The sequence below is a fragment of the Cottoperca gobio genome, chromosome 14 (genome assembly GCF_900634415.1).
Source record: "Cottoperca gobio chromosome 14, fCotGob3.1, whole genome shotgun sequence".
Taxonomy (NCBI): Eukaryota; Metazoa; Chordata; class Actinopteri; order Perciformes; family Bovichtidae; genus Cottoperca; species Cottoperca gobio.
The window spans coordinates 18,313,672-18,326,472 of record NC_041368.1 but is presented as its reverse complement, the minus strand read 5'-3'; the positions used below and the strand labels follow the sequence as shown (position 1 = coordinate 18,326,472).

At 40.9% G+C, this 12,801-nt stretch overlaps 1 protein-coding gene across 1 annotated transcript in view; it reads left to right on the top strand.

The window, feature by feature from the left end:
* The window catches only part of stk10 (serine/threonine kinase 10), a 38,262-nt gene that overhangs the window by 23,611 nt on the left and 1,850 nt on the right, over positions 1–12,801 (top strand). Inside the window, exons 8-19 of the mRNA XM_029447415.1 lie at positions 2,004–2,138; positions 4,792–5,154; positions 5,265–5,642; positions 8,190–8,314; positions 9,001–9,124; positions 9,521–9,700; positions 9,875–9,967; positions 10,111–10,240; positions 11,198–11,322; positions 11,580–11,768; positions 11,849–11,974; positions 12,127–12,240. Of these exons, the coding sequence (XP_029303275.1) occupies positions 2,004–2,138; positions 4,792–5,154; positions 5,265–5,642; positions 8,190–8,314; positions 9,001–9,124; positions 9,521–9,700; positions 9,875–9,967; positions 10,111–10,240; positions 11,198–11,322; positions 11,580–11,768; positions 11,849–11,974; positions 12,127–12,240 (2,082 nt within the window). The remainder of the gene's footprint in view (positions 1–2,003; positions 2,139–4,791; positions 5,155–5,264; positions 5,643–8,189; positions 8,315–9,000; positions 9,125–9,520; positions 9,701–9,874; positions 9,968–10,110; positions 10,241–11,197; positions 11,323–11,579; positions 11,769–11,848; positions 11,975–12,126; positions 12,241–12,801) is intronic.

Here is a 12,801-nt window from a genome sequence, read left to right as displayed (position 1 = left end):
ATGGTGCCTGAGGGGAAAGGAGAATAAATGCACAGATAATATTTTCTTCAGTGTGGGCTTGGATCGGTAGTGGTAACTGAGCTAACATCTTTCAAAATCTGGGGAATATATATTACTATTTTAGGCATTTATATTAAATAAAGGATGGTACTAAAGCTGCAAGGAATAGTCAATTAATGGATTGGTAGTATTCGCCCTATTGTTGGCTCTTGAGTCTAACGTTGGTGCCTGATTCTGATGTCTGTTGTATAATGCGGTTTCTCTAAAGGGCAAGCTTCCTCGTTTTCTTCTCCTGCTTTTTCTCATCTAGTGCTTCTGGTTGATTCTGTTTAAACTTTGAACAAAGTCTGTCTGAATCTCGAGCCTTAAAGTCTTTAAATATGCCTTTTTTTTTCTTAACTGTTGACCTAGTTAAAAAGTAGATGTCCTATGCACAGAAACTGGGTTATTTATTTACTTTTGCCCTTCAATGCATGTGCCCTTTTGCAACACTAGCTCAACTGTCACACCCTCCTCCAAGCGTCACACACTTGTAAATCTTTTTTTCCCAAGTAGTATTGGAGCATTCAGTGTGGCTGCAAATGCTGTTAGTCCCAGCGTTTTGTTCATCTCACTACGTAACACCACATGTTTGTATGGCTTTAACAGCCTGGTCGCTGATCACTCGGCATGTCTGTGTGCACTCAGGAAGTGGTAGTGTGGCTGTTGGAGCCTGAATCAGTTGAACTGTGTGTCTTGACTATACCCGCGTGGCTTTCTTCTAAATCAGGTGCTGTGCTTGTGTTGAAACACTGGATCATAAAGCTGTATCAGATAAAGAAGGCTGGACAGGACGGTACATATTAACAATACTGTGACCCTTTTGTGTCTTAAATTGGACATTTGCTCCAGTTTAAAACGACTGCATTTGTATGTATATGGATTTTAATATATTTAATACTCTTGTCTTTGTAATCTCATTACCACTGAGGTGTGATGCATGGTTACATGGCACTCAGCATTTATATACTCCCTGACTCACTAGACAATAGCTGACTGTTGTTAGTCATCGGAGAAGTTAAAAGCTGAAGCCTAATGCAGTCCTCGAGGACAAGCCCCTGCACTCAGACAACTGTGATCAACAAATGTGCACACACACACACACACACACACACACACACACACCCTGAATGCACACTTCATGGTCCAGCACCACTTGTAGCTTTTTCCCTTTGTCAGCTGTTCCAATTAAATTACACGGTGGTGCAAAGCATCTGAATAATAGATGATCAGCTGCACTCAACATTTAATTTAGCTTTTTTTATTCTCCTTGCACTCAACTTATTACTGCCCTGTTTGCACACATTTCGTCTCCAGCAGCTGTAAAACTAAAGATGGCTTGCTATATTACGGACGTGATGATTGACCACTGCTACATCAGTGTGCCCTTAAACTGCTGCGTCAGTGTGCCATTAAAGGGAGAGTTGTATTGTAGAGACACTTTTGTTGTAGCTGTTCAGGAACTGGCAGGTGGCAGATAGAATTTCACTTGCAGTGAAAGTCTCCTGTAGTCTTGCCTCTAATGTCTGTCACCTCTGCAGACCCTTATGCAACCTAATGTATTTGACTGCAATTACTTTATTTTCAACATAATTTTAGTTTCCTCTGCATCCAGCCTAATCTTATTCCTTATCTTATTTCTTGTTGCATCCCTCACACAATAGTCTCATGGTCTGAAGATACTCAGATCTATGGATAATGTGTTCTGCTTCACTCCAGCACATATTGTTTTATGCTTGTAGCGGTGTTTATCGTGTGGTCGCATCAAGCCGCCTTTTCTTTTAGTCTGTCTCCGTCTTTGTACGGGCAACAGCCTAATGCCGTGCGAAGGATATTTGTGGTGGTTACAAGCATGAGATGAAATACAACAGGGGGGGGTAAACAAGAAGTTGTCTTGCTATTTAAGTATCAGTCACTCTGTGTATTTTAACTGCTAATTAATTAACCATCCCATGTGTCCACAGCACCCTTTTGTGAGATCGGTGACGTCTAACCGCCCGCTGCGGGAGCTGGTGGCCGAGGCCAAAGCTGAAGTCATGGAGGAAATAGAGGACAATAGGGAGGAAGGCGAGGAGGACGACGCCATGGAGCTCACTGTGGTACTTTTTTTACTTTCTGTCCTTTCATTTTCTTCTCCGTCACTGTTTGTTTCCAAAAGGAGACTGGGCAGTCCATGGGTTGGGTTGTAAGGGCACACGTGATCTGGGTTTACAAGGTCAACGATAGACACAGTAACTGTTGTGATCTGACTGGAGTCTTCGTTTTTTAGTGTCACCGAAACACAAAAGCACATGCACCCGTTCCCCTCGAAAAGCAAACCTGTTCTGCCTTTAAGCGTACACTTCTCCTGCTTTTTGAAGTCTTTGCTGACCCCACTGAACTGCATTTTTCGGTAAACATGTCCTTCCTGCCAAAAGACTAAAAGGTCCATTCTGCATAAATCCACAGAAGGCATACAATTTAGAAAGTGACATAAAGTAGCCTGAGAGTGCAGCTTACCTCCTGCCTTCAGCACAAACAAAGGAACAGAAACCGGAATACTGGCATTCACCCACACCCACACGTAGTTAAATATAGGTGCTGCCTTCGTCCTCGCTCCCGTATAGAAACGATGTCACTTCACAACCTCCTGATGGAGTAAATAATGAAAGATTTCACATTGTTCTGCTGCTGTAATGTGACCCTTAACTAAAGACAGACGTTTTACGGTACACCAGGGACACACACGCGGTGAAAAGACCTTTTAAAAAAAAAAAAAATACTCCAACAGGAAGCTGTGACCAGACAAATGTGTTGAACATGGACGTTTTCTCTTATCCTCTTCCTCCCCTAATGTCAACAGTTAGTGTGAGGACATCCACATTTATTTAGGGTAAAACCTTGGCAACAGCGCAGTTTGGAAGTAGAAAATGACTGCCCTCTCCATCTTGTAAATCAAACATTTGAGGTGTTTGGATAAAGTTTGAGTTTTTGCTATTTTCTTTATGTATCCGGTTTGACTTTATCCTGCCTTCTCTTTACTAAACTTAAGAACTGAAACTCATCATTTCCTGTGTGTCAGGAGTTTCTGCCAGATAAAAATCCAACTAGATTACAGGGCTTTTGTGTTTTCAAGGAAAGGAATAATCACTAAAATGAGTTCACTGCTATCGAGCTATTTTTAATACATATATATTTTGATATGTAAATATGTGGTCCAAACATTAGATTTCTTATCCCTGTGTTTAGTTAATTATGATATCATTCCCGTTGTTTTCTCATCTCTTCCAGCGAGGACACTCTAGTACACACACTGCAATATATTTGGCACATACAGTTGCAAGGCCCTGAAAGCCAGCCAAGCGGTTATCTGACCGTTTATCTCTTCCTATACATCACACACAGCCAGACAGAGATGTTTGCTGAGACATTAGAAAGGCTGAAACCGACCCTAAAGATGTCTGATGGTATTGTTGCCTCTTGACAGCGGAGAGGTATTTGAAAAATAAAAAACAGAATTGCTCAGTTTGACAAATGTCTGTGCACATACTTGTGTGCACATACACACATGGTGTTTATAATTACAGACCATAGAATTGCCATGTCTAGCACACGTAGGGAACCATCTGTAATTAGGTTTCAAATTGTGAAAATGGCCTGTATGTGCTTGATGCAGAAACTCTTTACTTTCCCTTTTTGGTTCAGGGAATATTAGTCAAACATTTAGTGAGTGTTATTTATTTATTCTTTGGTAGTTTAAGAGCCTTACAAATAATTAAACACAATCCTTGAGTGCTTTTTGAGATTTCTTCACTCGGCTTCTAGGATGTGATATTTTATTGGTCATTTTATTCAGGATTTTTCAATTTTCAATAGTACTAACCACCGCTGTAAGTGCTCATCAGGAATCGCACACTAATCTTGGTGATTTACTAGCCATCTCAGCCACCGTGTGAAAAGTAGCAGACTTAGCAGGAATGACTGCATTCCTACCAAAACAAAGGTGAAGGCTACTTCACTGAAGGTGGGACATTCTCAAGATTATTTTTTCTGCTTTATTTTGATAGGGAGAGAGACAGTAAAGGCAGCGGCGAGGGAGAGGGGGGATGACATGCAGTAAAGGCCCCTGGGCTGGACTTAGTATTAGAAACATTAAAGTAAAAACAAGTTAAATGATCTCCAACATATGTGTTCTGTAAATCACTTGTCCTTTTGTGTTCCCTTTTGAGAAACGAAAAGGGAGAGATTTATATTTGATATGTGGGTGGTGATGGGCTAGTGGTACACCTTCCAAACGAGAAGGCCTGGTTCAATACCAGGGCTGCCACCATTGTGCCCCTGAGCAAGGTACTTAACCCTGAGTTGCTCCAGGGAGACTGTCCCTGTACTTAGTTCACTGTAAGTCGCTCTGGATAAGGGCGTCTGCTAAATGACCTGTAATGTAATATGTTTTGGTTTCATGATGGCGTCGCCCTAGTTTTGTATTAGTTTGACAGAATACTGCTAATTAAATCTTACATGAAGCAGGTAACATCAGCGTCACAAGCAGCCTGCTACACAACACAATCAGTCTTTGATCAACATTCCACATTATGTTTCCTGCTTTTTTCTTTCTTTTCAATAATAACTATTAACAATGAATTAAAAAACACCTTGATATTATTTTTGACTGCTAACAGGGTTGACTACATGTGACTTCAGTTGGACTTAAGTCATTGCTGGTCTCCCAAATGTTTGAAACATGATAGGAGTTTCCTTTTCCCTTTTCCTCAGTCTCCAGCAAAGGAACCATGCCAGACCAGTCAAACCAGTATGGAAGGAGACCAGTCTCTGGACACCCCGAGCACCACCACACCCTCCCCAACCACACCCCTCCCAACCACACCAATACCTCTACCCAGGAAAGGGGCTGAGCCAGGTACACCTACAGAGGAGCAGCCAGGCATCGCCATGATGGTCCCCGTTCCCCTACCACGACAGAACCTCCTTCAAAAAGATCTGGAGGAGTTGGGCGACAAACTGGCCGACGAAGTCATTCTCGAGTCTGAGAAATCTGAAAGCGAGGCGTCAACCAAGACCTCCAGCTCCGATTCTGGCATTGAGGATGGAAAAAGTACCCCCACATCGGAGGAAAAGGTGCTCGTTGTAGATAAAGACAATGAGATATTATTGTATCTACTGATTGATATTCCTAAAGTATTGACTGTGATTTTTTTTTTATTAATAAAACTAAAATGTATTTCCAGGTTGTTGTGGAGACCCCAGAGACAGAACAGCCGCCATCTCTCATCCAGCCCGAAGCATCTGAGGAACATGTTGACATCATTATAGACTCAACGGACCCAGAGGTGCCCAAGATCCAGGTGACCGAGGCGGAGAGCAACGGTTTGGCTAACGGCGGCTTTCCAACGCCGAGCCCAAGTCCAACAGATACTCCTACGCCCACTCCCTCTCACTCTCCTGCTCTCACCCCGTTGTCTACACCCCGTTCTGAGCCCAACGCCGAGGCTGTCTCACCTTATATCAATGGAGGGATTCTCAACAAACGATACTCTTATTCAGGCAGCATGGCATCAGAGAGCATGGACATGTCCATCCCCAAGGGGACCTCGATGTCTGCAAGGGTGAGTCGACACAAAGCAAAACTCTCTCTACATTGAATCAGCCGGATTCTCTGAAGTGTCTCAGTGGAGAACATGTCTTTTAAGGTGACATAGAGCAGCGTAGAAGAGGTAGCTCCCTGCCTAATGTATGAAAACCCCTCCTATTTCTCAACACCCACAGAGGAACTGAAAAAGCATTGTGTTGTGTTTTGGGGTGTGGGTGTTAACCATCTGAAAGGATGGCCTGTCTTCCTTTTGGCCTGCACTACACACTGCATTTAGGGAGGATATGGAGAATGATAGTAGTTAATGCTGAAGATTTTTTGTTTTTAATTGGTTATGATTTATGCTGAATATGTATTTATGAATATGAATAGTATATGTGACAACTAAATCTCCAAAAATGACAATGTCGCCTCATAACAATGCAGTTTTGACTTTAAAACAAAGGAGGGGGAAAAAATGGAGAATTCCAATAATCAATACAGGATTTAACGATCACCAAATATGTGCTTAGCCTGACAGTCCCAGCGAGAGAGGGAAGTTAGGAAGCTGAAGGGAGAGAAGACCATTTCTTTCAAATCATTTATCACTAAGCCTTTCTGAAGCAACATATGCATCATTTTCCATTCATCGGCACCAACAGTGTCCTTTGTGTGGGCACAGTTCAGCATTCACCAGCGTGAATGGAAGTTTCTATGCAGCTCATTGTCACTCTACTGCTTCTGGAGGCTTATGGACTGACCATGATTGAAATCCTATTGACTGCGCGTGGATTCGTGTCTGTTTGTTGCATTACTTTCCAGAACAGATTATTCAGTAGCGGCAGCCTGCAGTGAGAGAGAATGGGCTATCTTTGTTTTTTTGGACAGGAAGGACACTCCCATTGTGTGTGTATATAAGTGTATATGATTGAGAGCATGTGCTCATGAATTGATCTGTGTGCACAGGAGAGAGGCGTGTTTTGTGAATGACAAGAGATGGGATGTTATAGCCTCAAACACAAACAACGCAGTTGAGCTACAGAATGACTCACATGTCCACCGATTACAGTGCCAGTGTGTACTTCATAACACACTCAATCACACAGTCACGTAGATTTATTGCTCTTGTAAATGTGTCTGTTATGTAGGAAGGGAATCAACAGTACAGAACTGTGCAAAGGTAGCATCCAGTAGCTGTCATCTATGGCAATAGCCTCATTATATGTGCTCAGCTGTAGAGGGTTCAAGAGGAAGCTTTGTCAGTGGACAGCAGTTTGCACAACCCAAATGAAATCCTGCTTCTTGGATCCTCTACTCCTTTTTTTTTTTTTTATATACAACCTATTTATAAACCAGGAAATGACTACATCCAGGGTTTAAGCTACCCAGTGTTTGCAGAGTAAACCCTGCCATATCAAGTCTTGTAAATATTGTGTGTTCAGGCTGATTTTAGATTGGGGACATGTGCCTTTTGTTAGCCATAACAGTTGTGTCTGTTCAATTATAAGGCGACGTCTCACTCTGACTGATATTAAACATTTCATGATAGAATAGATAGATACTTTATTGATCCCAAGGGAAATGTAGTGACATTTCATGTGCGTATCATTACTTTCCTAGTTGTATTGGCTCATATCTCGCTCATACGTCCTAAATTAGACTGGGTTTATTCAACTTTGATCTGATGACAAAAGTAAAAGGTCACTGGCCTGTTCTTGGGAGGCCCGTGATCAGAAATAGACTGTTTGTCTTTGGTTAAAACCTTAAATCTCCTAGGAGACATTAGAAACCAAAATAGGAACATTGTTCAACTGATTGCAAGTTTCTCAACCAGCAGAAGGTGCAAGACTGCAATTCCTAATGTGAAAACCAACCAAATGTACTGAATTTCACCCAGCATTGTTGTGAAGCATTGAAGAAGCCAATGTCACATTGAGTCATTTTTACTTTATGAGGTTACTTCCTACATGGCACTCCCCATTACAATGACAGACAGAACATATTGCTGCTTGTTACAGTAGAACCAGATTGACAGGAATAGTAATGCCCTTGTCAACACACACACACACACACACACACACACACACACACACACACACACACACACACACACAGAGCTGCCTCTTCTTCCGCCAGATGAAAAAGCTACATTGGGAGTCACAAAGGCACGCATATTTAAAGGGGAACTCAACCCATGTAACACATCAAGGTCTTGGGGAATACTACTGTATATGTGGGAAAAGTTGCATAAAGCCTTTTTGCGGCTCCAGAGGGAGCTGCATGACATTTGATAAAGTGCCTCAGGTGATGTCACTTGAGTGCGTGTCGGTTGGGGCTGAAGTTTGAAAATGGAAACTGTAGAAAGTAGTTTCACCCCAATACTCCTTTTCCCCGGCATGTCTCTAGACTACTAAACGACTAGAGTAACCACCGTCACAGTTTCAGTGCTCTCTCAGTCACTAATAGTGATGCATGTTACTCAAAAGCAAGCAAATGTTTGTCTTTTACTTAAGGTCTGATTTAATCTCATGTCATCCTTTTTTTTTTGTTTGACCTTTTTGTTCCTCTCTGTCTGCCCCCTCAGGACTTTTCGAGTAAGACTCTAAAGCGAACCAGGAAGTTTGTTATTGACGGCGTGGAGGTGAGCGTGACCACCTCCACGATCATCAAGGATGATGAGAAGAAAGATGAGGAAATGAGATTCCTGAGGTATGTGAATGACCCCAATCGGCCTACGTAGCACACATTCAGTTTTCATTCTCTGTGAATGAGATCCATGAACTCAGCGGCCTGTTTATTCCTCAGCTCACAGATCTGTACAGTGATAAGTGGCCTGTTGGTTGTTGCCTTTACTACACATACTATTTCAGGCATCTTGCGCTCTTGGTATTTAGCCCCTTGAGATGTGAGTTTACAAATACTGTTATGGAAAAAGACTCATTTAGGTACTGGTCTCTTTTTATATGTATTCTATGGTTTGAAAGAAAAATAAAATGTTTGTTTTAGATCAGGGGAAGGATTAGATTAGCTGTATTTGGTTTTGTGAGTCTAGATTTTTGAATAGAATGATCAATAGAGTATTATATTAGATATATATTAAATTATTAAAATCTTGTGCACTAAGGAGTTCCCGGTGCAATACTCATGCCATCTAGTGGTCGGAATATGACATTACATGTGTGACAAGACTTTGATCTATTTTTTTACAAGGAACCTGTAGAAGCTAGAGAGAAAAATAGACATTTCTGCTATTTCTTATACCTCCTTTTTTAAAAGAATTGGTTCTGAGTAACAGTATTGACTTACATGTTCGTATTCACTTCATGTGCTTGTCTGGGAAGTTGTTAAACTAAAGTTGCACCATATCTGAAAAGTAATGTTTGTGTGCGTTTTAGGCGTCAGGAGCTACGTGAGCTCCGTTTGCTGCAGAAGGAAGAGCACCGCGCTCAGTCTGGTCTAAACGCCAAACTGGAAATACAGAGAGACCAAATGCAGAGACGTTTTGACCAGGAGATGAATGTGAGTCACAGTTTCTCTATTTATGTTAAAACAAATTATTTGTATGACTATTGGCAGGAGAAGGGCAAACATTTATTTTTGGATTTTGTACTTTGTCATGGTATACAACATAAAAAAGTCATAGTATGTAATAACATTTTCATAGTATAGTACGTCATAAAAAATGTAATTTGTAATAATAATAAAATGTAAAGTCATATTAGTGTTTCATTAAAAGTGTTGTGAAAAATGTCATAGTTTACGATGCCATAAAAAAAGTCAATACTTTGTAATCTAATTCTTAATCATATACAATGTGATCGCTAACCTTTTGGTGGTGTGATACAAAAGCTGTAGGGCTGTTTTTATTTTCACTGAAGCTTACAGTGTGCTTGTTTCCTCATGTCGTATCCCCAGGCCAAGAAGAAGCACTACGATGTAGAGCTGGAGAATCTGGAGAAGCACCAGAAGCAGACTATTGAGAAGATGGAGGGAGATCACCATGTTAAACTCAAGGAAGAGACCAAACGCATCAAAGCGGAGCAGGAACGCGACCTCAACAAGTTCCAGGATCAGCTAAAACACAAGAAAAAGGAGGTAATGATGTGAGGAAGTGAAGGAACACTGGTCAAAGAAAGCATTCAGTCTTCAGCCTATAAAGTCATGAATAACACATTTTCTTCTGTCTTCACTTTCTTTTTGCTTGTGTTTTAAATCATGTGTCAAACTCATTGGATATAGCTGAAATGCCCCATCTTTTAATACATTTAGGTTAAACACTCTGTCGATAAGCTGCCCAGGAGTCAGCGTAAAGAATCCTTGAAGCAGAGGATGAATTCCTTCCAAGAACTTAAGATAAAAGACGTAAGTTGCTTGGTCAAGTCCAATCATACATTAGTGTGTTCTCTTGTGGAGTAAATACTTAACTTACAACAGTTGAAGCTCCTTTTTTTTTTTAAACATTCTTTCCTTCCCTCCATCCACGTCTTTCTGTGTTTATTTTTCAGGAAGATAAATTCTTGGCAGCTCAGAAGAACCACCTGGACACCACGCTGAACAGAATCATCACCAGCAACAAACGAGAGATTGCAGAGATGGAGAGGGATTGCCTCAGCAAAAAACAGCGGCTCATCAGAGGTACATTATCTGTTAAGCACAGGGGTTAATTCAAATCAAAGTCCCATTGTCCCATTGTTCTTAGCCTTATTATGCACCAAAGCTATGGAACACTTTACCTGCAGACATTAGGCAGGCAAGCTCGCTCAATATCTTCAAAAGTAAGCTAAAAACATATATTTTTACTTTAGCCTTTTAATAGTGATATTTTATATCTCTTTACTTTAGCCTTTTAATAGTGATATTTTATATCTCTTTACTTTAGCCTTTTAATGGTGATATTTTATATATTTTTATCTTAGCCACTTTAAACTAATTTAAATGATTTCATACATTTTTAAGCTTGGTTTTCCTGAAGGAGGATCATTTAGTGTTGAGGAAGTAAGAAAGTTAAAAGTAAGGTTGAGAGAGCAAGAGGAAAAAGTAAGTAAGAGAAAGATTAAATCTGAAGCGTTGAAAACAATGGAAGAACATAAAAGACAGTTGATGTTATGGGAGAAGGAAGCAGAGAACAGGGATAGGAAGAAAGTATGTGGATTATTTGCAAGACAAATATAGATGAAAGTACAGACAAAGGGATTATGAAAATGTCAAAGAATGTGTAAAGGCTGCTATTTTATCTGCTATTTTAATTCAGCTATTTTTATACAATTTTAATTATGCTATATTAATTTAATTCTGCAATTGTATCTATTTTATACTATTTTAATTTGGCTATTTTTATAATGTTACTTCAGACTCATTTACATCTACACTGTGATTATTGTACTGTAAATGCTCTTATTCTGTCCTTGTACTAATTGTTGTTTTTGCTGTGAAGCACTTTGGTCTGCAATTCTTGTATGAAAGGTGCTATACAAATAAAGCTTATTATTATTATTATTATTATTAGCCCACCCTTTACGTAGTAAGATGACACAGTGTTGTTGCGTTTCAGTAACTCTTGATCACTTCTTTTCACCTCCTCGCTTTGAATAGACCATGAAGCTACGATCTGGGAAATGGAGGAGAAGAACCTTTACGAGAGACACCAGTTAATGAAGCAGCAGCTGAAGGACCAGTACTTCCTCCAGAGGCATCAGCTTCTCAAAAAACACGAGAAGGTAAAGTGGACTCAGTGGATTTTACAACCTGTTACTACAATAGGTTTGCACCCACCATTCTACACCCATTTAACTTTAAGTGGCAAGTAAATGTCAAATGAAAGTCTTTAATCGGGAATCAACCTTCCATTTTATGTTTAGCGATCCAGCTATTAACCTGTGTCAATTTTTCACATGGTCTTCAGCTCTGTCCAAGTACATATCCCGTATTCCTTGACATTAATTTAACATTTGGTCTATGTTCTGTGTCGCTACAGGAGCAGGAACAGATGCAGTGCTACAATCAGCGAATGATTGAGATTCTGAAAGGTCGGCAGCAGCAGGAGAAGAACCGGCTGCCTAAGATCCAGCGCGGCGAGGCCAAGACCCGCATGGCCATGTTCAAGAAGAGCCTCCGCATCAACTCAACGGGCAGCTCCTCAGAGGACAGAGAGAAGATCAAACAGGTATGGGCAGGAATGGGTTTCTCTCTCCGTATTTAAGCATTACGGCGGCTGTTTAGTGACTCTCTCTCTTTGTCGGGTAGTTTTCTCAGCAGGAGGATAGGCGGCAGAAGGCGGAGAGGCTGCATCAGCAGCAGAAACACGAGAACCAGATGAGAGAGATGATCGGCGAGTGTGACAGCAACATCCGAGAGCTGCAGCAGCTACAGGTGAACGAGACGAAACACTTACTCACCTTCGACACATGTAGATCTACTGGTTTGTGTCACAATTCCAGTTGTTCAGTCTATAGGATGTGCTGCTCGACATGAGCACGATGAACTGCCTGCATTTGTTAACAAGAGCTTGTTTTGTGCTTCAGAATGAAAAATGTCACCTGTTGATTGAGAATGAGACTCAAAGGCTCAAGTATTTGGATGAGCAACATAACCTGCTGCTGAAGGACTGGAGGGATCAGCTGAAACCCAGAAAGAAGGTACCGGTCATTTCCTGTCATTCACATTCATACTCACACATGTACTGAAAATATTCAAGTGCTTATGACTCAAAGTGACCAGATAGTCTTAAATGACTTTCTACAGGTCAGAACATTGTAGGATGTTTTATATACACACACGTATATCTAAAAACACAGCTGATCTTAAAACTAAAATAGTTAAACGAGTAGTTAGGACATTTTGGGAAACATCTTCTCTTGCTGAGACTCGGCTGAGAAGATCGATACCACTCTTACCTGTGCATTACGTACGGAACTAGAGCCAGGAGGCTATTAGCTTAGCTTAGCATAAAGCCTGGGAGCAGGGGGAAACAGTTAGTCTGTTGCGAAACATCTCTGGTATTGTCCATTTTTTGGGCTACATATTACTGTACTATACATAGTCCACACTTTTAATAGTTGTTCCCATGTTGGTATAGGAGTATTCCACCTGTACAGCATTAGACGAGTGTAAATGAAGCGTGCATCCCTCTATGTAATCTTGGCCAGATAATCTCATACATATTTTGGTTTCCACCCTTCTCCCCTAAACCCTCCTAG